Here is a 22,802-nt window from a genome sequence, read left to right as displayed (position 1 = left end):
CTACCAAAAAATCCTGAAGGAGAATGACCGGCCACCTGTTCGTCAACTCAAGCTGAAGCGATCTTGGGTGCTGCAACAGGACAATGACCCAAAACACACCAGCAAATCCACCTCTGAATGGCTGAAGAAAAACAAAATGAAGACTTTGGAGTGGCCTAGTCAAAGTCCTGACCTGAATCCAATTGAGATGCTATGGCATGACCTTAAAAAGGCGGTTCATGCTAGAAAACCCTCAAATAAAGCTGAATTACAACAATTCTGCAAAGATGAGTGGGCCAAAATTCCTCCAGAGCGCTGTAAAGACTCATTGCAAGTTATCGCAAACGCTTGATTGCAGTTATTACTGCTAAGGGTGGCCCAACCAGTTATTAGGTTCAGGGGGCAATTACTTTTTCACACAGGGCCATGTAGGTTTGGATTTTTTTTCTCCCTAAATAATAAAAACTTTTGTCAAAAAAAATCTTGATGATGCCCATGACTTTTGGGAAAATATTCTGTGGACTGACGAAACAAAAGTTGAACTTTTTAGAAGGTGTGCATCCCATTACATCTGGTGTAAAAGTAACACAGCAATTAGTAGTGAGATGGTCTGGGGTTGCTTTGCTGCTTCAGGACCTGAACAACTTGCTGTGATTGATGAAACCATGAATTCTGCTCTCTACCAAAAAAATCCTGAAGGCCATCACCAGCAAGTCCACCTCTGAATGGCTTAAAAAAAATGAAGGTTTTGGAGTGGCCTAGTCAAAGTCCAGACCTGAATCCAATTGTGATGCTGTGGCGTGACCTTAAAAAAGTGGTTCATGAACTGAAACAATTCTGCGAAAACAGTGGGCCAAATTCCCTCAACAATGATGTGAAATACTCATTGCCAGTTATCGCAAACACTTGGTTGCAGTTGTTGCTGGTAAGGGTTGCACAATCAGTTATTAGGTTTAGGGGGCAATTACTTTTTCACATAGGGCCATGTAGGTTTGGATAGTTTTTTTTCCTTAATAAATAAAATCATCACTTAAAAACTACATTGTGTGTTTACTTGGGTTATCTTTGTCAAATATTTAAATTTATTTCATAATCTGAAACATTCAAGTGTGGCAAACATGCAAAATAATAAGAAATCAGGAAGGGGGTAAATACTTTTTTTGCCCCCTTTTAGGCCTACATCCAGTGCTTCAACAGAAGAAAGCCGGTACAGTGTATTGTGCAACCCACTAATCCAGGGCAGAGTTGTAGTTCACCTGGAGCCAATCCCAGCAAGCATCCTTAAGCCTGATGTTGCTGCAAAACAGCAGTGTACTAGAACAGGAGTGCGGAAATCCAACGCCCGACTTGTCTGACACGGGTAAACTGACCATCGGACAAGCATGTTTTTCTGGTTTCAGTTGTCCACGGGCAATTTTAATTTTCTGGGGAAAAAAGAATTATATGTGCTGTGCAGGGCACATTTTTACCACTACTTTCAAATTTTAAACATTTGGGTACGTACTTCGTGTGGAAACAGTCTACTTACGTATGTTCTTCATGTCTCAAATTGGTAATCAATATTGTTTATTAAATGACAGCTGATTTTTCAAAGGGGAATCACTCTTGTGGTCTTACATAAGTATTTTACCCTACTATTTACATGCTTGGAGATGCGGTAATTTTTTTCATGCCGACATTGCGATGTAATTTGATTTTTCATTATAATCGATAACTTTTATATATTATTGATAAAATTCATTTTTTCTACATAAAAATGCGGTCATTTCAACTACAATGCAATTATTTTCTCCACGTAAAGCTTGTTAGGCAGTTAATCTTTCCTAAAATTAGCGATTTCGCGCAGGTTATGATATATTGAGGAGTTAAGAAATTTATTCCATGACATCAATTTTGATGAGTTGTCTATAGATCGTTTTAGATCAGAGAATTTTTCATATAAAACAAGTTGGTTTCGCGCTGTCAGTTTATTAAGAATAAAGAAGAAAACATTCTAACGGTTTCCAAATGTTATGAAATATCAATAAAAATCTTTACTTAGACGCGATTATTTTTTCCACTGACAACATCGATAATATTTACTTCTTTGGAAATGTACCATCTTGCGTAATTTCGAATACGTCATCAGGAATTACCTGCGTAACCCATAATGCACTGCGGTAAGCACTTTGTTCTCGTGTTGCTGAAACTGAAACAAGTAGCATCACGGATGAGAAATTGATAATTCCTTGATTAAAACTGGCACAACAGGCCCTGAAAACCTATGGAGCCGCATTTCAAGGCCACGGTGAAAAAAATGCGTACACAGTGAAGACAAAAAAAATGTAAATGTCGATATTAAAGTCGACATTTCCACTTTATTCTCGCAGTTTATTTTATCAGTAGAAGGTCGTAAACTAAATTTCATCTTAAAATGAATGTTTCATTTACTAGATTTTCTCAAAACCCATCATAAATTAATATAGCGCATTAAATGCTTTATATTAAGTGTTCCCCGACCCAGTTGTTAATCTCTGCGCGCTTCTTAAACTGACTTCCTCTTGCACTGGGGAACCGCCGGCAGCAATCGCCGCACATTGACTTCATGATATTCCTGCTCAATGAACATTCAGAATACTAAGATAAATGCTTGATATCTTTTTCACGATGAAATGCATTAATGCATGTATTAGACATGGGTGGCAGGAGGCACGGTGACGTGGCTGTAGCGCTGCTCCCTTGGATTAAGGGGTCCTCAGGTCTATGTTCAGTGTAGAGAAGTTTATGGCAGGTGTGACGGGGCTCCAAAAAACTGGATATTTAAATGGGTATTGCACTGGTTTAACTGAAATATTGTGTAAATGTTGGGTTCGTGATCCGAAGGTCGGAGGCACGAATGCAAAATTCATTGGATGTTTTTCTGAGCAGACTTTCTTTATTGCATGTTTGCTGTGTCGATCTTAAGTACTAAACCCCCAGTTCGTATCCTTTGTCATTCTCCATATAACCAATCACCACACGATAAACATCTTTGTGAAATTAAAACTAGCCAGTTAAAATAAGGGAATCTTTTATATAATGTTCTAGAGCAAGGTGGCAAAATACCACTCACTGAAAGAACTTTTTTCAGTTTTAAAATGGAAGGCAGTTTTGGTATCAATAAAAGAGATCAGAAAAAATCAACTATTTTTCACTTCTGTTATTTGTTTATGGGCAAGTGAATTTAACTGGCGGACAAGTGAATTTTCTAAGTTTACTTGTCCGTGAAGAGGCAGAAATAAATTTGATTTCCACACCCCTGTAGAAAGTCAACAGTACATGAATAAATGAATATCAAATACCCACAAGTAAATATGAAAAAAATGCAGTCTTTCTGTAAAGACTTTCTTTCAAAAGAATGAAATACAGCAGTGTCTAACTGTGGAATGTGAACTACAAAACATCAGCCAGTAAAGATGACCTTTAGTTAAAATAAGAAACATGTTATAGACTATGAAACAGGTTACAAGCAAACCCTGCAGACACAAGGAATCCCATAATCAAGGTTGAGGACCTATGAACTAATATAATGCATGTCTTAAGAGAAAGGTCAAGTTAAAAATCAGGATCAATGTCCAAAATTCACAGGATTGTATGTTAACAAAAGCTTACTTTAGGATTGTCTGTTTATCCTTGCTTATTTTCTACATTATGGAAGCATTTGAGTAAAGATTGTATTGTGCTGCTAAGGATAAGGGGAAAAGAAGAAAAAAAGTACTTGTAATATTTTGCTAATGATGTCACGTGTGGATTAAGAAATGAAGGAAAGGTACTTTTAATCAAATTATAAGCAAGTCTAACTATTAACAAGACAAATGGCTGGAGCTTCTGCTGAGGAAAAAATATTTCTATAACTATTTCCAGAAGGAAAGGAACTACTATTGTGCTGAATCACTGGGAACACTGCACAAAAAACACTGAGCAAGCTGAAAAAAAACATTAGTGACCTTCTCCTTTAGTGCCTTTCTTGCTTCCTAATGAACTTCCATCCTCACAGGATGTGATAACTTGCAAAACATATTTTAACTGCATACCTTACGTAAACACAAATTTGAACTTTTAAAACAACCTAAATAAAAAGATTTTTAAATTGAACATCCTATCAAGAGCAACAGACAAAGATTAGTGTGTGTGTCCTTAAAATAGAAGCAAAATTTTTTATACCTTATTAACATAAAAAGTACTACTTGATGCAATTCTGTATCAAAATATACATGGATGGAGATTTGATTATTGCTGAAACTTAAGTTGTAAGTTATATCCAAAAGTTCATTTGTTAAAAATAGGCATCAATCTTCTACAAAATGTATGGAAGTTGTCAACAATATAATGTCACTAAAGAAACAAAGGAAAAATAGTAAAAATTAAAAATTTATGGGCAAAGATTAAGAGGGGACTTGTGACAGACAGTGGTAAAAAAAAAACAAATATTGAAAGCGTCAACATTTTACAAAGGAAAATAAATTTCCAATGGGGCCCATTCTGCCACACAAACTGTCTTCAAATCTTGAAGGTTCCAGGGGACTCTGATCTTCAGGTCTTTCCATAGATTTTCGATTGGATTCAATTGATTGACTGGGCCATTCTAGCAGTCATGGTCACAGCTGGTTTATGGTGAAATGATGTTCTTTCCACTTCTAGATCATGGCTACAATGGTGCTCACTGGAAAATTTAGAAGTTTAGGAATGTTTCTGTAACCAATGCCATCACTACGTTTTGCAACATAAAGTTGTGAAGGTCTTGAGAGAGCCCTTTGCTTTTACCCATCATGAGATGCTTCATGTATGACACCTTGTTAAGCAGGTTTGCTTTCTAACTACTGACAGATTTCAGCCGGTTTCTTGGCTTTCCATGCCTTTTTGCACCTCCACTTCTTGATGTGTTCAATACTATTTCCCTGAGTCATTCCACTTTATTACATACTAGCAAAATACCTGTGCATTGCAGCGGAGAAGTACTACCTTAAAATTTTCATTAAGAAGAAAAGTAAACCTTTTTAAACTGAGGGAAAATATAACAATAATTATTTGTTAAGGATCTCTTTGTATACCACGTTGTCAGTTAGGCCCTCCGGTTGAAATATGACCAAGCTGTGTGCTGAGCTTACTCTTGAGCATGCAACGTACAGATGGCCATGTGAAAAGCAATCTTTCCTCAAATCTCACAGCTTGGATTGCTGCTGTCATAATCGGTTTGAGTTTCATGGTTTGTTTCAATTACGTTAGTATTTGCAGGACTTGCTGTGTTTAAGTGACATTCGGCATCTGTCAAGCGTTGTAACATACAACCAGTTTAATCGATAACTTCGCATCACGCTTTTGAGAGTTGAAACATTCATAAACATCAAAGTGTCCACTACTAAAATTGTCAGCTGTGAATTTAAGATGTTTAAGAGGCATTGGCGGTTATCCAAAAGTGTAAAATATTTGGCCATGTCGGTACACTTGAAAGTGACAACCTAACAATTCAGCGGCAGCCATCAAACTCACATGCAGAACCTTAGGTGAAGAGCTTAAGCATTTCATTCTTATAGTGCTCCTGTGAAGTATAATTATCTCCTGTACCGCCATCAGTCCACAGCTTGAACCTGTCCCAGTCATTCAATACATAAGACACAATGTTCCTTCAGATATCAATAGTGAGCCTGATATGGGCGCAATATGTAACAAAGAGAATGGAAAAGGCAGGTGCCATCACCGGCATTGAAACTACTCAGTAAGTGACAGTTCTTTGATCTATGGTAATCACCTCGATAGACATGTCAATGGGGTACGGTTGGAACGATAAAGGAAATGGGTACCTGAACAATGTAAAGTAAGTCTAAAATACCTACACAATAACTATAATCGTAATAAACAAACAAAAAAACAGCAGAAGCCGTGCATTAAATAAAAGGCTGCAGTTATCAGTAGGAGAAGTGAATACCGTGGCAAAGCAAGGAAGGGAATGAAGAGACAGGAGCGACGGATGGCCTTATATATGCAGGCAGTCAACAACATGGGAGGTGTGGGATGGCACCCAACGCCGCCTTTACACGGCGACAAAGCTGCAGGCTATGGACGATACATGCACGTAAGTAGGATTCAGTTAGCGTTGGGAACCCGCGTGCACTAAATTTCTTGAAGATGGTCCCATAGGTAACAAAGACCACTGGAAAGTTCAATATTGGGGCCAACAGTGGCGCACACAACCGAAATAAGTACATACATTGGTTTCGGTTAGCACAGGAAGCCGCCTACCAAATTTCATGAAGATGGGGCCATAAATAAAAAAGTTTAACATTGTGGACGTTGTTGACCGTTATGACCGTTATGCGTAGAATTTCTAAATGAAACTTGCTTAACTTTTGTTAGTAAGTTGTAAGGAATGAGCCTGCCAAATTTCAGCCTTCTACCTACACGGGAAGTTGGAGAATTAGTGACGCTGGAAAGTTCAATATGGCGGCCGACAGTGGCGTCATACCACCAAATAAGTATCGACATCGGTTTTGGTTAGCGCGGGAACCGCCTACCAAATTTCGTGAAGATGGGGTCAGCCTTCTACCTACACGGGAAGTTAGAGAACTAGTGACGTTGAAAGTTCAATATGGCGGCCGACAGTGGCGCCATACCACCGAAATAAGTACGCACATCGGTTTCGTTAGCGAGGGAGGCTGCCTACCAAATTTCATGAAGATGGGGCTATAAATAAGAAAGTTCAACATGGTGGACGTTGTCGACCGCTATGACCGCATGCGGTAGAATTTCAAATGAAACCTGCTTAACTGTTGTAAGTAAGCTGTAAGGAATGAGACTTCTACCTACAGGAGAGAATTAGTGATGACTGAGTCAGTCAGTCAGTGAGGGCATTGCCTTTATTAGTGTGTGTTTAGAGTACGCAACACGTGTTTAGCTCTAATTTGGGCTCAACAGGCGTACACACTCACTGTACCCTTCGCAATCAAACCTCGGACGTTAGCGTAGAGGTTGCGCCACAGCATGTGGTTCGCTTATTTGACAGTATGTAGATCGGGGTCATTACATTCAAGGCATTAGTACTCTGGAATTACAATCTGACTGTATGGGTGGTTACCTACCAGGTAAAGCTTGTGGTTGTTCAGCAAGTCGGCTAACATCCGCAGGGTGCCCTCTTCAAGTTGCGAGAAGCAGATCATAGAATGGTTGAAATAGTTTTACATACATACATACATACACACACAGTGGAACCTCGGTTCACGTACAACTCAGTTCATGACCAAAAGTTTGCCAAACTTTTGCCTCGGTTCACAACCACACACTCGGTATACTGAACCAGACAGTTTCCCTTGCCTGCCTGAGCTGAGCTGAGCTGAGCTGAGCTGAGAGAGAGAGAGCGCGACGTGCCTGCTGGGGAGGGGGAGGGGGAGATTGCTGCACGGTTGGCTTGCACTTACTGCCGGCAGATGTTCATTGTTCTCAGTCAGACTTGCATCGCTACCTGCACTCTCTTTGTGCTGTACAGTATTTCGTGGTGCTTTGCAGTTAACTATAGCTTCTAAGCAAGTGAAGAGTGGTGAGAAGAAAGTTTTGAAGAAAACTGAAATGAAGTAAAGAAAGAAATTACAAGAGGTGGAAAAACTGTTTACCAGTTTACTCATTTACCAATTTGAGAACCCTCATGCTTTCAAGCAGCACAATGTAAACAAAGCCAGACTGCCAGTAATGTGGGGGGCAAACACGAAGGGTTGGGTCACAAGAACTTTCTTTTTGGAATGGCTGCATGAGGCTTTCACTCCCACCAGCTAAACAGCTAAAAGCACCAGAAACCCAAGAAATCACAAGAGAGAAAACACCTGGAGGAAAACACTTCATGCCAGAACTCAACTCATGCAAGGTTAGTTTTTGGTGGTTTTGTATTACGGTTTTTCAAAGTTAATTTTTCAGTTCGTAGCATGAATTGTTGCAATGTTACTTTTCTCTTTTTCAAATGTTCACTTTTTTCCGTGTGCTTAAAACTCATGAAAGTGTTTACAGATGGAGTTTTTCATAGCGATTAGGTGCAATGTTACTTTTCTCTTTTTTTTCAAATGTTCCTTTTTTTCCACTGTGCTTAAAACTCATTTTAAAAAAAGTGTTTACAGTGATCTGGCTGTAAGGCTATTAGCATGAATTCCTGCAATGTTTTTTTGCTTGCTTGTGGTTGGTTTTTAAAGTTCGATTTGTTCTATTGTATATGTATACACACATATGTATAGATAATATACATTATATATACATACAGATGCCGGTCATAAAATTAGAATATCATGACAAAGTTGATTTATTTCAGGAATTCCATTCAAAAAGTGAAAGTGAGAAGAGCTGAAGGCCACTATCAGAGCAACATGGGCTCTAATAACATCTGAGCAGTGCACAGACTGATCGACTCCATGCCACAACTCGCATTGCTGCAGTAATCCAGGCCAAAGGAGCCCCAACTAAATATTGAGTGCTGTACATGCTCATACTTTTCATGTTCATACCTTTCAGTTGGCCAACATTTCTAAAAAATCCTTTTCTTGCATTGGTCTTAATTAATATTCTAATTTTCCGAGATACTGAATTTGGGACTTTCATTAGTTGTCAGTTATAATCATCAAAATTAAAAGAAATTAACATTTGAAATACATCAGTCTGTGTGTAATGAATGAATCTAATATACAAGTTTCACTTTCACATACATATACAGTGGGTAAGGAAAGTATTCAGACCCCCTTCAATTTTTCACTCTTTGTTATATTGCAGCCATTTGCTAAAATCATTTAAATTCATTTTTTTCCTCATTAATGTACACACAGCACCCCATATTGACAGACAAAAAAAAGAATTTTTGAAATTGTTGCAGATTTATTAAAAAAGAAAAACTGAAATATCACATGGTCCTAAGTATTCAGACCCTTTGCTGTGACACTCATATATTTAACTCAGGTGCTCTCCATTTCTTCTGATCATCCTTGAGATCACCTTCATTTGAGTCCAGCTGTGTTTGATTATACTGATTGGACTTGATTAGGAAAGCCACACAACTGTCTATATAAGACCTTACAGCTCACAATGCATGTCAGAGCAAATGAGAATCAAGAGCTCAGAGACAGAATTGTGGCAAGGCACAGATCTGGCCAAGGTTACAAAAAATTTCTGCTGCACTTAAGGTTCCCAAGAGCACAGTGGCCTCCATAATCCTTTAAATGGAAGATGTTTGGGACGACCAAAACCCTTCCTAGAGTTGGCCGTCCGCCAAGCTGAGCTACCGGGGAGAAGAGCCTTGGTGAGAGAGGTAAAGAAGAACCCAAAGATAACTTTGGCTGAGCTCCAGAGATGCAGTCAGGAGATGGGAGAAAGTTGTAGAAAGTCAACCATCACTGCAGCCTCCACCAGTCAGGGCTTTATGGCAGAGTGGCCTGTCAGAGACTCTGAGATGGTGAAAATAAGATTCTCTGGTCTGATGAGACCAAGATAGAACTTTTGGCCTTAATTCTAAGCGGTATTTGTGGAGACAACTGTTTCCTGCAGAGGCATTAGCTCTCTTGAAATGTGTTCTTTTAAAATTGTGGCATATTAAATAATTAAACAATATCATAATATACCAAAAGGCGATATCCTTCCCATAGTGATTACGGCGTACAAGAATCACATGAGACAAAATATCTTTTAGCTTACATTTACTGACGTTTTACGCGTTACAGACGGGGAGGTATATGGACAGACTTTATCCAGGTGGGAAATCTGGATCAACACAGTCAGCCATTTTCTCCGGCCCCACGCTGGAAGGTTTTTCGACAACTCTTTGTGTCGACACAGCCTCGAAGGGTCTGGCTACTGTCCAGACCTTTTATACGGTTCTTCTTCAACTTGCTGGTCCTTTCTGTCTCCAAACAAGGGCTGAATTCCTCTTCCACAAAATACAGAAATATCATAGTGCTTACATGCCGATTCTCATTCTCCCAATAAGGAAAGAAGATTTGTGCTGATAGAGGACAGAAATACCCTAACCTGTGTTTAAGCTGACTATACAAGCCTCCAGTTGTCTTTGGCTATCTACTCCAATGCTTGGCTAGCAATTCTAACTGCTGAGCCCCTGTGTGCCACAGTTAACATGCACATGTGAATAAAACTCATAACAGTATTGTCTAGATATAGTGAAATAAAGAAAAATGTAGTATAACAACAACCAGGCACTGCTCATCACTTGTCCAATACAGTCCCCACAGTGAAGCATGGTGGTGGCAGCATCACGCTGTGGGAGTGTTTTTCAGCTGCAGGGACAGGACGACTGGTTGCAATCGAGGGAAAGATGAATGCGCCCAAATACAGGGATATCCTGACAAAAACCTTCTCCAGAGTCCTAAGGACCTCAGACTGGGCCAAGGTTTACCTTCCAACAAGACAATGACCCTAAGCACACAGCTAAAATAATCAATGAGTGGCTTCACAACAACTCTGTGACTGTTCTTGAATGGCCCAGCCAGAGCCCTGACTTAAACCCAATTGAGCATCTCTGGAGAGACCTAAAAATGGCTGTCCACCAACGCTTACCATCCAACGTGACAGAATTGGAGAGAATCTGCAAGGAGGAATGGCAGAGGATCCCTAAATCCAGGTGTGAAAAACTTGTTGCATCTTTCCCAAGAAGACTCATGACTGTATTAGCTCAAAAGGGTGTTTCTACTAAATACTGATCAAAGGGTCTGAATACTTAGGACCATGTGATATTTCAGTTTTCTTTTTAATAAATCTGCAACAATTTCAAATGTATTTATTTTTTTGTTATCCGTCAATATGGGGTGCTGTGTGTACATTAATGAGGGGAAAAATAAATTAAAATGATTTTAGCAAATGGCTGCAATATAACAGAGTGAAAAATTGAAGGGGGTCTGAATACTTTCCGTACCCACTGTATGTATGTATATATAAGGACATTGTTTTTGGAATGGCTGCATGAGGCTTTCACTCCCACCAGATGAACAGCTAAAACACCAGAAACCCAAGAAATCACAAGCGAGAAAACACCTGAAGGAAAACATCCTCCATCAGCGCCAGACTCTCTCTCAAAACTGTAACCTACTCTCCTCTTAGTTCCTCCTCACTTCATGCCAGAACTCAAATCATGCAAGGTTAGTTTTCTTGGTGGTTTATAGTTTTTGTATTAAGGATTTTTCAAGAGTTAATTTTTCAGTTCATAGTGTGAATTGTTGCAATGTTACTTTTCTCTTTTTCAAATGTTCTTCTTTTTCCTGTGCTTAAAACTCATTAAAGAAGTGTTTACAAGGAGTGGTTCATAGTGTGATTTGTTGCAATGTTACTTTTCTTGGTGGTTTATTAAATTACAGATTTTTCAAATGTTCTTTTTTCCACTGTGCTTAAACTCATTTAAAAAAAGTGTTTACAGCGATCGCGGCCTTAAGACTAATACCGTGATCTCCTGCAATATAACTTTTTTTGGTTGCGTGTGGTTGGTTAATAAATAAATTTCGGATTTGTTCTAATGTTCCTTTTTTCCGCTGTGCTTAAAACTCATTTAAAAGAAAGTGTTTACTGTACAGCGATCGGGCTGTAAGGCTAATAGCGTGATCTCCTGCATGTAACTTTTTGGTTGCTTGTGGTTGGTTTTAAATAAAGTTTGGATTTGTTCAAATGTTCCTTTTTTCCCTTGTGTACAGCGATCGGGTCATAAGGCTTTAGCAAAACTCTTGCAATGTTAGTTTTCTCTGTTGTTCAAGGTTTTCTCGGTGTTATTTAATGTTTGTACATTTAGTTTACTATTGTGTTTAAAAATCTTAAAAAATATATATTTACATACAGTTCGTATAGTCTGGAATGGATTAATTGGTAGACTGGCTAAGAATAACCTATTCCACTGTCATGAGAATTGTTTATTGTAAAAAAAAAATAAATAAATAAAATTTTACTATGCACGCAAGTAGTAATACAGGTTTGCGTATGTATGTATGTATGTACGCATTTACGCATTTATGGTATGTATATGTGTATGCCTCCCACATATATATATATATATATATATATATATATATATATATATATATATATATATATATATATATATATATATATATATATATATGTATATATATATATATATATATATATATATATATATATATATATACATATACATATATATATATACATATATATATATATATATATATATATATATATATATATATATATATATATATATATATATATATATATATATATATATATATATATATATATATATATATATACAGTCATGTGAAAACATTAGGACACCCTTTGAAAGCATGTGGTTTTTGTAACATTTTTAATAAATGGTTATTTCATCTCCGTTTCAACAATACAGAGAGATTAAAGTAATCCAACTAAACAAAGAAAACTGAAGAAAAGTCTTTTCAAGATCTTCTGTAAATGTCATTCTACAAAAATGCCTATTCTAACTGAGGAAAAGATAGGACACCCTCACATGTATTCCCTCTTAAATTGGCTCAGATCTCACACAGGTATATCACACCAGGTGCACATAATTAGTAGATCGTTACTCTGCATGTTGAATGAGGCTTGCCCTATTTAAACCTCAGACATTTAGTTTGGTGTGCTCCTGACTGTTGAAGTGAGAGTGAGCACCATGGTGAGAACAAAAGAGCTGTCAGAGGACTTCAGAAAAGATTGTAGCAGCCTATGAGTCTGGGAAGGGATTTAAAAGATCTCAAAAGATTTTGAAATCAGCCATTCCACTGTCCGGAAGATAGTCTACAAGTGGAGGGCTTTCAAAACAACTGCCAACATGCCCAGGACTGGTCGCCCCAGCAAGTTCACCCCAAGAGCAGACCGCAAGATGCTAAAAGAGGTCTCCAAAACCCTAAAGTGTCATCTCGAGAACTACAGCAGGCTCTGGCTACTGTTGATGTAGAAGTACATGCCTCTACAATCAGAAAGAGACTGTACAAGTTTAACTTGCATGGGAGGTGTGCAAGGAGGAAACCTTTGCTTTCCAAGAGAAACATCGAGGCCAGACTGACATTTGCCAGAGATAAAGTTGACAAAGACCAGGACTTCTGGAATAATGTTCTTTGGACAGATGAGTCCAAAATTGAATTATTTGGACACAACAGCAGAGGACATGTTTGGCGTAAACCAAACACAGCATTCCAAGAAAAGAACCTCATACCAACTGTGAAGCATGGAGGTGGAAGTGTCATGGTTTGGGGCTGCTTTGCTGCAGCAGGACCTGGTCAGCTCACCATCATAGAATCCACGATGAATTCTACTGTGTATCAGAAGGTGCTTGAAGAACATGTGAGACCATCAGTTAGAAAATTAAAGCTGAAGCGAACTGGACCATGCAACATGACAATGACCCAAAACATACTAGTAAATCAACCAAAGATTGGCTGAAAAAGAAGAAATGGAGAGTCCTGGAATGGCCAAGTCAAAGTCCAGATTTGAATCCCATTGAGATGCTGTGGGGTGACTTGAAAAGGGCTGTACGTGCAAGAAACCCTCAAACATCTCACAGCTGAAAAAGTTCTGCATTGAGGAGTGGGGTAAAATTTCCTCAGACCGATGTCGAAGACTGGTAGATGGCTACAAGAACCGCCTCACTGCAGTTATTTCAGCCAAAGGAGGTAACACTCGCTATTAGGGGCAAGGGTGTCCTATCTTTTCCTCAGTTAGAATAGGCATTTTTGTAGAATGACATTTACAGAAGATCTTGAAAAGACTTTTCTTCAGTTTTCTTTGTTTAGTTGGATTACTTTAATCTCTCTGTATTGTTGAAATGGAGATGAAATAACCATTTATTAAAAATGTTACAAAAAACCACATGCTTTCAAAGGGTGTCCTAATGTTTTCACATGACTGTATGTATATATATATATGTATATATATATGTATATGTATATATATATATATATATATATATATATATATATATATATATATATATATATATATATATATATATATATATATATATATATATATATATATATATATATATATATATATATATATATATATATATATATATATATATATATATATATATATATATATATATATATATATATATATATATATATATATATATATATATACACACACGCACAACTTTCTTTTGGAATGGCTGCATGAGGATTTCGCTCCCACCAGCTAAACAGCTAAAAACACCAGAAACCCAAGAAATCACAAGAGAAAACCCTGAAAGAAAACACTTCATGCCAGAACTCGATTCATTCAAGGTTAGTTTTCTTGGTGGTTTTGTATTACGGATTTTTCAAAAGTTAATTTTTCAGTTCAGAGTGAATTGTTGCAATGTTACTTTTCTCATTTTCAAATGTTTGCTTTTTTCCCTGTGCTTAAAACTCATTAAAGTGTTTACAGATGGAGTTGTTCATAGTGCCATTAGTTGCAATGTTACTTTTCTCTTTTTCCAAATGTTCCGTTTTTTCTGCTGTGCTTCAAACTTATTTTAAAAAGTGTTTACAGCGATTGGGCTGTAAGGCTAAAATAGCGTGATCTTGTTACTTTTTTGGTTGCTTGTGGTTGGTTTTTAAATACACTTCGGATTTGTTCTAATGTTCCTTTTTTTCCCGCTGTGCTTAAAACTCATTTTAAAAAAAGTGCTGCATATGCTGCTGACCGAGGGGAGGAGGGAGGGAGGGGTGGTGTGTGTGTGTGTGTGTGTGTGTGTGTGTGCTACAGAGAGAGAGAAAGCTGGAAAGCAGCCTGCTCGTAGCTGAGCAGGAGTCTGGGTGTTTTGTGTCAGTGTTATTCAATGATTTTACATTAGTTTATTATTACACTGTGCATTCTATGGTGTAATTAACTATATTTGTGCTTAATCTTTACATATATTTACATACAGTTCAAATGACGGTCTGGACGGATTAATTGTATTAACATACAATCCAATGGGGAAACTGCTTCAGTTCACGACCAAAGTTCTGGACCGCCGTCCACAGAATGGCCATGTTCCCGGTGCGGAGGAAGGAGAACAGGCATTGCCGGAGTACAACGGGCTCCAAAGGACGCAGCGTTACCCACGAAGGACAGGCCGGCGCTGCAACAGAGAAGGCCACACGGATCCGGAGGTAAGTGCCCTGCCCCACGGTAGTCGGCACTTCGGGTTGGACTCACCATTGTTTCTTCGGGCAGGGATGATCTGGATCCGTCCGTGGCAGGAGCATGCTGTTCCACACGCGTCGGCAGTGCGAGGGCAGCAGAAGGAGATGCTGCAGCTCGAGGAATCGCAGTAGCTGCGAGGCTGTCAGGAGGCAACCACCGCACCTGGATAGGGGAAACAAGATGGCCGTGGACTGGTGGTCCTCCTTGCGACAGGCACGGGATTGAGCGGTGTGTCTTGTGTGCCCGCCGATGATTGGTTGAAGGTGGGACCAAGGAATGTCCGTCTCGTGCCAGAGAGAGACCTGATTGGGCCAGAGGGAGAGGCCCGCAGGAGGCAGTCGACATGTGCGGATGATGGACAGGTAAGCCCACCGGCCGGCTGTCTTCCTGTCCTTGCCGGTAGTTCTGCGTGAGCCAGAGGAGTGCCTTCGCCCGTAGAGTCACCTTTGTTGCAGGTGCTACGTGCTCTCTCCATGGAGCTGTAGAAGCAGAAAGCGGTTGCGCCATCCAAGACGCCGCGGCTGCGGAGGGACGGTGCGACACTAGAGCCTTTGGCCAGAGGAGTACAGCGGGAAGGCGAGTACAGCCCTCCCCGCAGCATGAGGGAGAATTCTACCAAATCGGCACTGATATCAATGACCGCAGCAAGTGAGTGATGCAGGCTGTGAATGGAGCAAGGACCGCGAGATCGCAGGGGCTGGCAGGACAAGGGCTGATGAGTGCCCTGGTTCCTAGCGCCTGCACTCTAAGCCCGCTGCATCCAAGAGGAAATGGAGGAATCGAGGGTTGGATGCTGGTTCCTCCAATAGGAAGGGACGTGTTGCTGGGCACGCACATCCAGTGAAGGGCCATCCTCTGCGGGTACACCCAGGGCGGGTGGAAGAGCCGCCTGTGAGAGCAGACCCGTAGTGGAGAGGCGGCAGACCCGTAGTGGAGAACGGATGGGCATGGAACCTGCGGCGGAGGTACCGAATAGGCAAGTCGGGGTGCCGTAAGGGGTAGAGCGCTGCCTGTACGGAAATCGGAGGGACGCCGTGCGGGTGTCCAGGCAGTGCTTCTGGCCCTCCCTTTTGTTTCATTCCAGGACCGGAGCCCCAGAGTGCAGTAGGACCTGCCCACCTGGAACGGGCTGCTTCACGGGAGGACTCTCCACCGGCGATGGGATGGTGCCCGCTGGCGGGAACTATGGAGGCGAGAGTGGTATAGACCAGAGGGGCACGACGACCTCAGAAGTGGTGCCAAAGTGGTACATTCCAGTGTGCCGCTGTGGACCCTGGATACGGTCGCCGGATCGACGGTTCGCTGGCAGTGGGGCACTGTGGCATGCGGCTGGGAGTGGAGCCCAGCCGGGACGCCCAGGAGGACCGGAGGAAAGGGCTTGTGCCTCCTCCAGACCACGAGGGGGCAACTGCCCTGGTTGTGTTGGGGGTCACGGGTAGAGGGCTTGGAAGCACAACCCTGTAGGGGCCCGTGGGTCACCGCCAGGCGGCACCTCGGTGCCTGGAGGAACCTTGACCTCAGCACTTCCGCCACACCAGGAAGTGCTGGGGAAGAAGACTGGGGACACCCGGAGGGCTTCCGGATGCGCAGCTGGCACTTCCACCAACCGGGGGTGTGTCTGCGGGGGATTGCCAGGAAGCAGCTGGAGCCCATCCGGGCTGGTATTTAAGGGGCCGCCTCCCTTCATTCAGTAGCAAGAGTCAGGTGGAAGAGGACAGAGCTCGGAGAGAGGAGTGGAGGCGCCCAGAAGGAAGGCATCGGTGACTGTAAGGCCTGGACTTTGGGGGATCAGTGCTGGAGGCACTGGGTAGTGCACTAGAATAACTGTAAATATACTGTAAATAAATGAGTGTGTTGGGTGAACAAACAATGTCTGTCTGTCTGTGTCTGGGTCCAGTTTCACTATATATATACAAACCGGATTCCAAAAAAGTTGGGACACTAAACAAATTGTGAATAAAAACTGAATGCAATGATGTGAAGATTGCAAATGTCAATATTTTATTTGTAATAGAACGTAGATGACAGATCAAACGTTTAATTCGAGTAAATGTATCATTTTAAAGGAAAAATATGTTGATTCAAAATTTCATGGTGTCAACAAATCCCAAAAAAGATAAGAGGGTGGAAAAAGTAACTTTGAGCATAACGAAGAGCTGGAAGACCAATAAACACTAATTAGGTCAATTGGCAACATGATTGGGTATAAAAAGAGCTTCTCAGAGTGGCAGTGTCTCTCAGAAGCCAAGATGGGTAGAGGATCACCAATTCCCACAATGTTGCACAGAAAGATAGTGGAGCAATATCAGAAAGGTGTTACCCAGCGAAAAATTGCAAAGACTTTGCATCTATCATCATCAACTGTGCATAACATCATCCGAAGATTCAGAGAATCTGGAACAATCTCTGTGCGTAAGGGTCAAGGCCGTAAAACCATACTGGATGCCCGTGATCTCCGGCCCTTAAACGACACTGCACCACAAACAGGAATGCTACTGTAAAGAAAATCACAGAATGGGCTCAGGAATACTTCCAGAAACCATTGTCAGTGAACACAATCCACCGTGCCATCCGCCGTTGCCAGCTGAAACTCTACAGTGCAAAGAAGAAGCCATTTCTAAGCAAGATCCACAAGCTCAGGCGTTGTCACTGGGCCAGGGATCATTTAAAATGGAGTGTGGCAAAATGGAAGACTGTTCTGTGGTCAAACGAGTCACGATTCAAAGTTCTTTTTGGAAATCTGGGACGCCATGTCATCCGGACCAAAGAGGACAAGGACAACCCAAGTTGTTATCAACGCTCAGTTCAGAAGCCTGCATCTCTGATGGTATGGGGTTGCATGAGTGTGTGTGGCATGGGCAGCTTGCATGTCTGGAAAGGCACCATCAATGCAGAAAAATATATTCAGGTTCTAGAACAACATATGCTCCCATCCAGACGTCATCTCTTTCAGGGAAGACCCTGCATTTTTCAACAAGATAATGCCAGACCACATTCTGCATCAATCACAACATCATGGCTGCGAGGGAGAAGGATCCGGTACTGAAATGGCCAGTCTGCAGTCCAGATCTTTCACCTATAGAGAACATTTGGCGCATCATAAAGAGGAAGGTGCGACAAAGAAGGCCCAAGACGATTGAACAGTTAGAGGCCTGTATTAGACAAGAATGGGAGAGCATTCCTATTTCTAAACTTGAGAAACTGGTCTCCTCGGTCCCCAGACGTCTGTTGAGTGTTGTAAGAAGGGGAGATGCCACACAGTGGTGAAAATGGCCTTGTCCCAACTTTTTTGGGATTTGTTGACACTATGAAATTCTGAATCAACATATTTTTCCCTTAAAATGATACATTTTCTCAGTTTAAACTTTTGTTCCGTGATTTATGTTCTATTCTGAATAAAATATTAGAAGTCATTAGACATCATTGCATTCAGTTTTTATTCACGATTTGTATAGTGTCCCAACTTTTTTGGAATCCGGTTTGTGTGTATATATATATATTACACACACATACACAAACATATAAACAAACTGCTGTAAAAAATTTTAAAATATCTTTTCCCAATTCAACCTGAACCATTTTACAGTAATAACTCCATTTTATGAGGTAGATGAATTCGGGACTCTTCATTATTAGGGTAGATTTACTAAAACAACTCCAACATGCCCCATAATGCATTTTATGGTAACTTCATTATAAAAGGGGCTTTGTTTCCAGAGGGTTCATTATCCAATATATTACTGCACTGCAATTACAGATAAACAGAAAAAGGGAACAACAAGAGCAAACCTCTTAAAAATTAACCATGCTGGGGGTCTGTCTGTAATAACAAATGTCCTGACATGCAGAAATTAATAAGGTTCTAAACACTTTTAACAGAATAAAAGTACATTGCCATAAAAAATTCCTTTACATTCATATTTTTCTCCTGTCTAGCCAAATTAGTTGGGGGGTTCTGGTATTTTAGTTTTTTTAATGTTTGTATTTTGCTTAAAAAGATACATAAATTATCAACAAGAAATTCGCAGTGAACCCACCTAGCACAAACTCCAAAACATTCAGTCTAAATTATGATAAATAAACAAATGCAAGTCAAGTTTTAATAATAACACTAATAATAACACTAAGTGAAAATATATGAAGCTAGGAGAAAGGGGTGGATGTACAGGTAAAACAGTGAAGTGTTCATTATAAAGAAAATAAACAAAAGGTAAATCAGGAGATTTCAGTCTGTGTTAACCGTTGTAAATACTCTAACAAGTCAAATACTAATAAGTCAAAATTAAGACAGAAAGGTGACACTTACCTTTAAACTTTGAACGAATATTAGCTAGTTCTTTGTTTATTCTCTTTATCTCTGCTTCTTTACTTTTACCTGAAAAAGGAATAAACACGTGATTATCAAGTTGATTAACTGAGAGCAGGATATTAAGGTTCTGTGTATTTAAGCATTGTTCAAATAAAATATCATAATCCAATTATGAGTTAAAACAGGCTTTGTTGGAAAAACGTTCCTAGGCTTTAAAATGTTTCACACAAGTAAATACTACTTTTGTGGTTTAACACTTCTCATTCTGTTCCTGCCTATTCTGGGGAAAAAAAAAAACAGCTTGTGTCGAGAAAGGAGGAATTGTAATGCTAAGTTCAGAAAAGATTGTGATTACAGGTGAGCAATCCTTTCATTCTTAGCAACTTGGAGTGAAAGTTTAACAAAAAAACTCCATGTGTTTTTTGCTGAGGCAGATAGTAATTCCTCTAAACTTCTGAGATTGAGGGTATTGTAGATTTTGAAATGAGAACCACATTGCTGCGCCACTTATTTTAGAAACTGGAAGGTGTGCTTACTTTACCTTGGAAAGCTTGTTCTTTGATTTTGTAGCAAATTTTAAGAACTTAAATGATACTGGTATGCAAATATTGCCACTGCTCCTCCAAAGAATATACATAAAATATTGTGATTCTATTCTTAACATATTTTCTTGTTTGCTTTACTCTCAATTTTTATCTCCTGATGGGATATTATGTGAACCTCCACCTTTGTTTTATTCATCTCCTGACTTCTTCACCTGGATGCCAGTGTTCACCTGTATCAGTGAGCTGAATGCCTCTCGGAGACGCAAATGCACCCGCTGCCGCCGTGGAAGAAGAGACAGTTTTGCTGTTGAACAATGCCGACTCAAGTCCCAGAGCTTGGATTCCCAATGCCTGAGAGTTGTCTATGACCCATCTTCTCCTGCACAGGACTTTAATTTCTCCATCTCAAGGCGGCATCACTCTTCCTCGGTTTTGCTCTCGGGAAGTAAAAACTGCTGATCTCCGCACGCTCACCCGTGCTCGTCCCACAGCAAGCTCTTCTACTTCTATCAAGGCTGCGCTCTTGAACGTGAGATCAGTGTCTAATAAAAGTTTTATTCTGCAAGACTTTATTATCTCAAATAAACTGGATTTCTTTTTCCATCACTGAGACTCTTCATGTTTTACTGACTTGGTATCATCAGGTTTTTAAACTCTCCTCGGCTGACTTGTCATGGTGGGGCATTGCCACTGTTTTTGTAAGGCTCCGACACAAGAACATACTTATAAAGGGTCCGTTTAGTAGCTTTGAAGTGCAACTTTTTGAAGTGTGCAGCTCCCCTTCTTTGTTGTTTGCTGTGGTTTATAAACCTCCTGTAATTAATGATATCTTTATTTCTGAATTCTCTGACTCTCCTGGCTGATATTACCCTCTCACATGACAAAGTATGTATTGTTGGTGATTTTAACATACACATTTGTTGTCAATTGAAACCTTTGGCTAATGACTTTTTATCACTATTGGACTCATTTGATTTTATCCAGCATATTAATACGCCAACTCACTCTCTCTGTCACACCCTTGATCTCGTTCTTACACGTGATATTTCAGTTAATAATATTGATTTATGTGATGTTTCTTTTACTGATCATTTTTCTATAATGATGGATTTGAATATGAGTGTTTATGTTCTTACTACTAGTTGTGCTTCACGCTGTTCTCGCTTTTTAAATTCTTCTATTATATCCGAATTTTTAAACCATATTCTCTAGTCTTGTTTTACTGTACATGTTCAATATGATGGTATCGATGATTCTGTTTTAGAATTTAACTCTTCTTGTTAAACAGTTTTAGACTCAATTGCTCCACTCAAGATACGCTGTAATAATGGAAGACCTGCTCCCTGTCTAAATGAAACTACGCGACCGCTACGCCGCGCCTGTCGAACTGTGGAACGGCGTTGGAAAAAAGATGGACTGATTGTTTCTAAACAGATTTTTAGGACTTCTCTATTCAACTTCCAGGTTGCAGTTAAGAAAGCTAAACATGATTTCTTCACTGATTTAGTAACCTGTCATACTAAACAGGAATTAAATAGTACTTTTCTTTCATGTGAGCAGTTTCTTTCATTCTTTGTCAGTAAAATAAATACAATCTGCTGTGGTATTGTTCCAACTGGCTGTGAATCTCCTACTGTTAATCATGGCATTGTGTTGGAATCTTTCGATCTTGTTACTTTCACAGTTAAAAAGTACCACTGACACCCTTAAACCTACTCTCAGTCCTCTAGATATTGTACCACCACACCTCTTGGTGGAAGCCTTTGATATTCTGGGTCCATCTTTACTAGCCATTATCAATGGTTCTATTAGTGAGGGGTATGTGCCCTCATTTTTTAAATATGCTGCGATGCGTCCCTGTCAAAAAAAGGCACAATTAGATCCTGGAGTTTTAGACAATTTTTGCCCGATTCTCCAATTGCCATTTCTGGCTAAAATATTAGAAAGAATTATTTATAAATCAATTGGTTGATCACATTAACTCCAATAATTTATTTGAGATCTACTAATCTGGCTTTAGGCGTTATCATGGTGTTGAGACGGCCCTCCTGAAAGTATTCAATAACATCTCTATTATTACTGACTCAGGTGGCGCTGCAGTCCTTGTCCTCCTTGACCATAAGATATTGATGTTGCATTTTGAACATCTTGTTGGGCTTAAAGGGGCTGTTCTTAACTGGTTCAGGTCATATCTAATTGGTAGACACTTTTCAGTGACTTTAAATTCCTTTTTCATCTACTGCTCCTCTTAAATGTGGTGTTCCTTAGGGATCCATTTTGGGTCCTATTTTACTATCTATATACCATCACCCTATTGGAGCTATTTTTAGGAAATGTAACATTTCTTTTCACAGCTATGCTGATGATGCACAAGTTTATATTCCCATCTGCAACTCTGCAATGAATCAACTGCACAACTGTCTTTTTGAACTAAGATCCTGGATGGCTAATAATTTTCTTGATCTGAATCACAATTAAACGGAGGTGCTTATAGTGGGTCCATCAGCTAAAGCCCAAATTGGTCTTGGACTTTCCGGCTCTTTCTCTGTCTTTTGCAAACCTGAAGTCCGCAATCTTGGTGTTATTTTTGTCAGTAACCTCTCTTTTGAGAAACAGATTAATTCAGTAGTTAAGAGTTGCTTTTTCCAGCTTTGTCTTTTAGGTAAGATCAAGCCTTTTTTATCTTCTAGGGATCTTGAGAAAGCTACTCATGCTTTTATCTTTTCTCGCCTTGATTACTGCAATTCGCTATATTCTGGGATTAGCAAATCCCGGATAGGCAGGTTGGGGCAAGAAAGTCTGATTTTGTTTCTTCAATATTAGGC

General features: G+C 39.8%; 1 protein-coding gene across 5 annotated transcripts in view; it reads right to left on the bottom strand.

The window, feature by feature from the left end:
- LOC120529368 (AP-2 complex subunit alpha-2) overlaps positions 1 to 22,802 on the bottom strand; it is a 162,549-nt gene that overhangs the window by 109,438 nt on the left and 30,309 nt on the right. For all 5 annotated transcript variants that reach the window (XM_039753145.1, XM_039753146.1, XM_039753149.1 and 2 more), the window contains exon 2: positions 19,430 to 19,498. In XM_039753145.1, the coding sequence (XP_039609079.1) occupies positions 19,430 to 19,498 (69 nt within the window). The remainder of the gene's footprint in view (positions 1 to 19,429; positions 19,499 to 22,802) is intronic.

Source organism: Polypterus senegalus, chromosome 1 (genome assembly GCF_016835505.1).
Source record: "Polypterus senegalus isolate Bchr_013 chromosome 1, ASM1683550v1, whole genome shotgun sequence".
Taxonomy (NCBI): Eukaryota; Metazoa; Chordata; class Cladistia; order Polypteriformes; family Polypteridae; genus Polypterus; species Polypterus senegalus.
The sequence above is the reverse complement of the archived record's forward strand: the minus strand, read 5'-3'. Positions and strand labels throughout refer to the sequence as shown.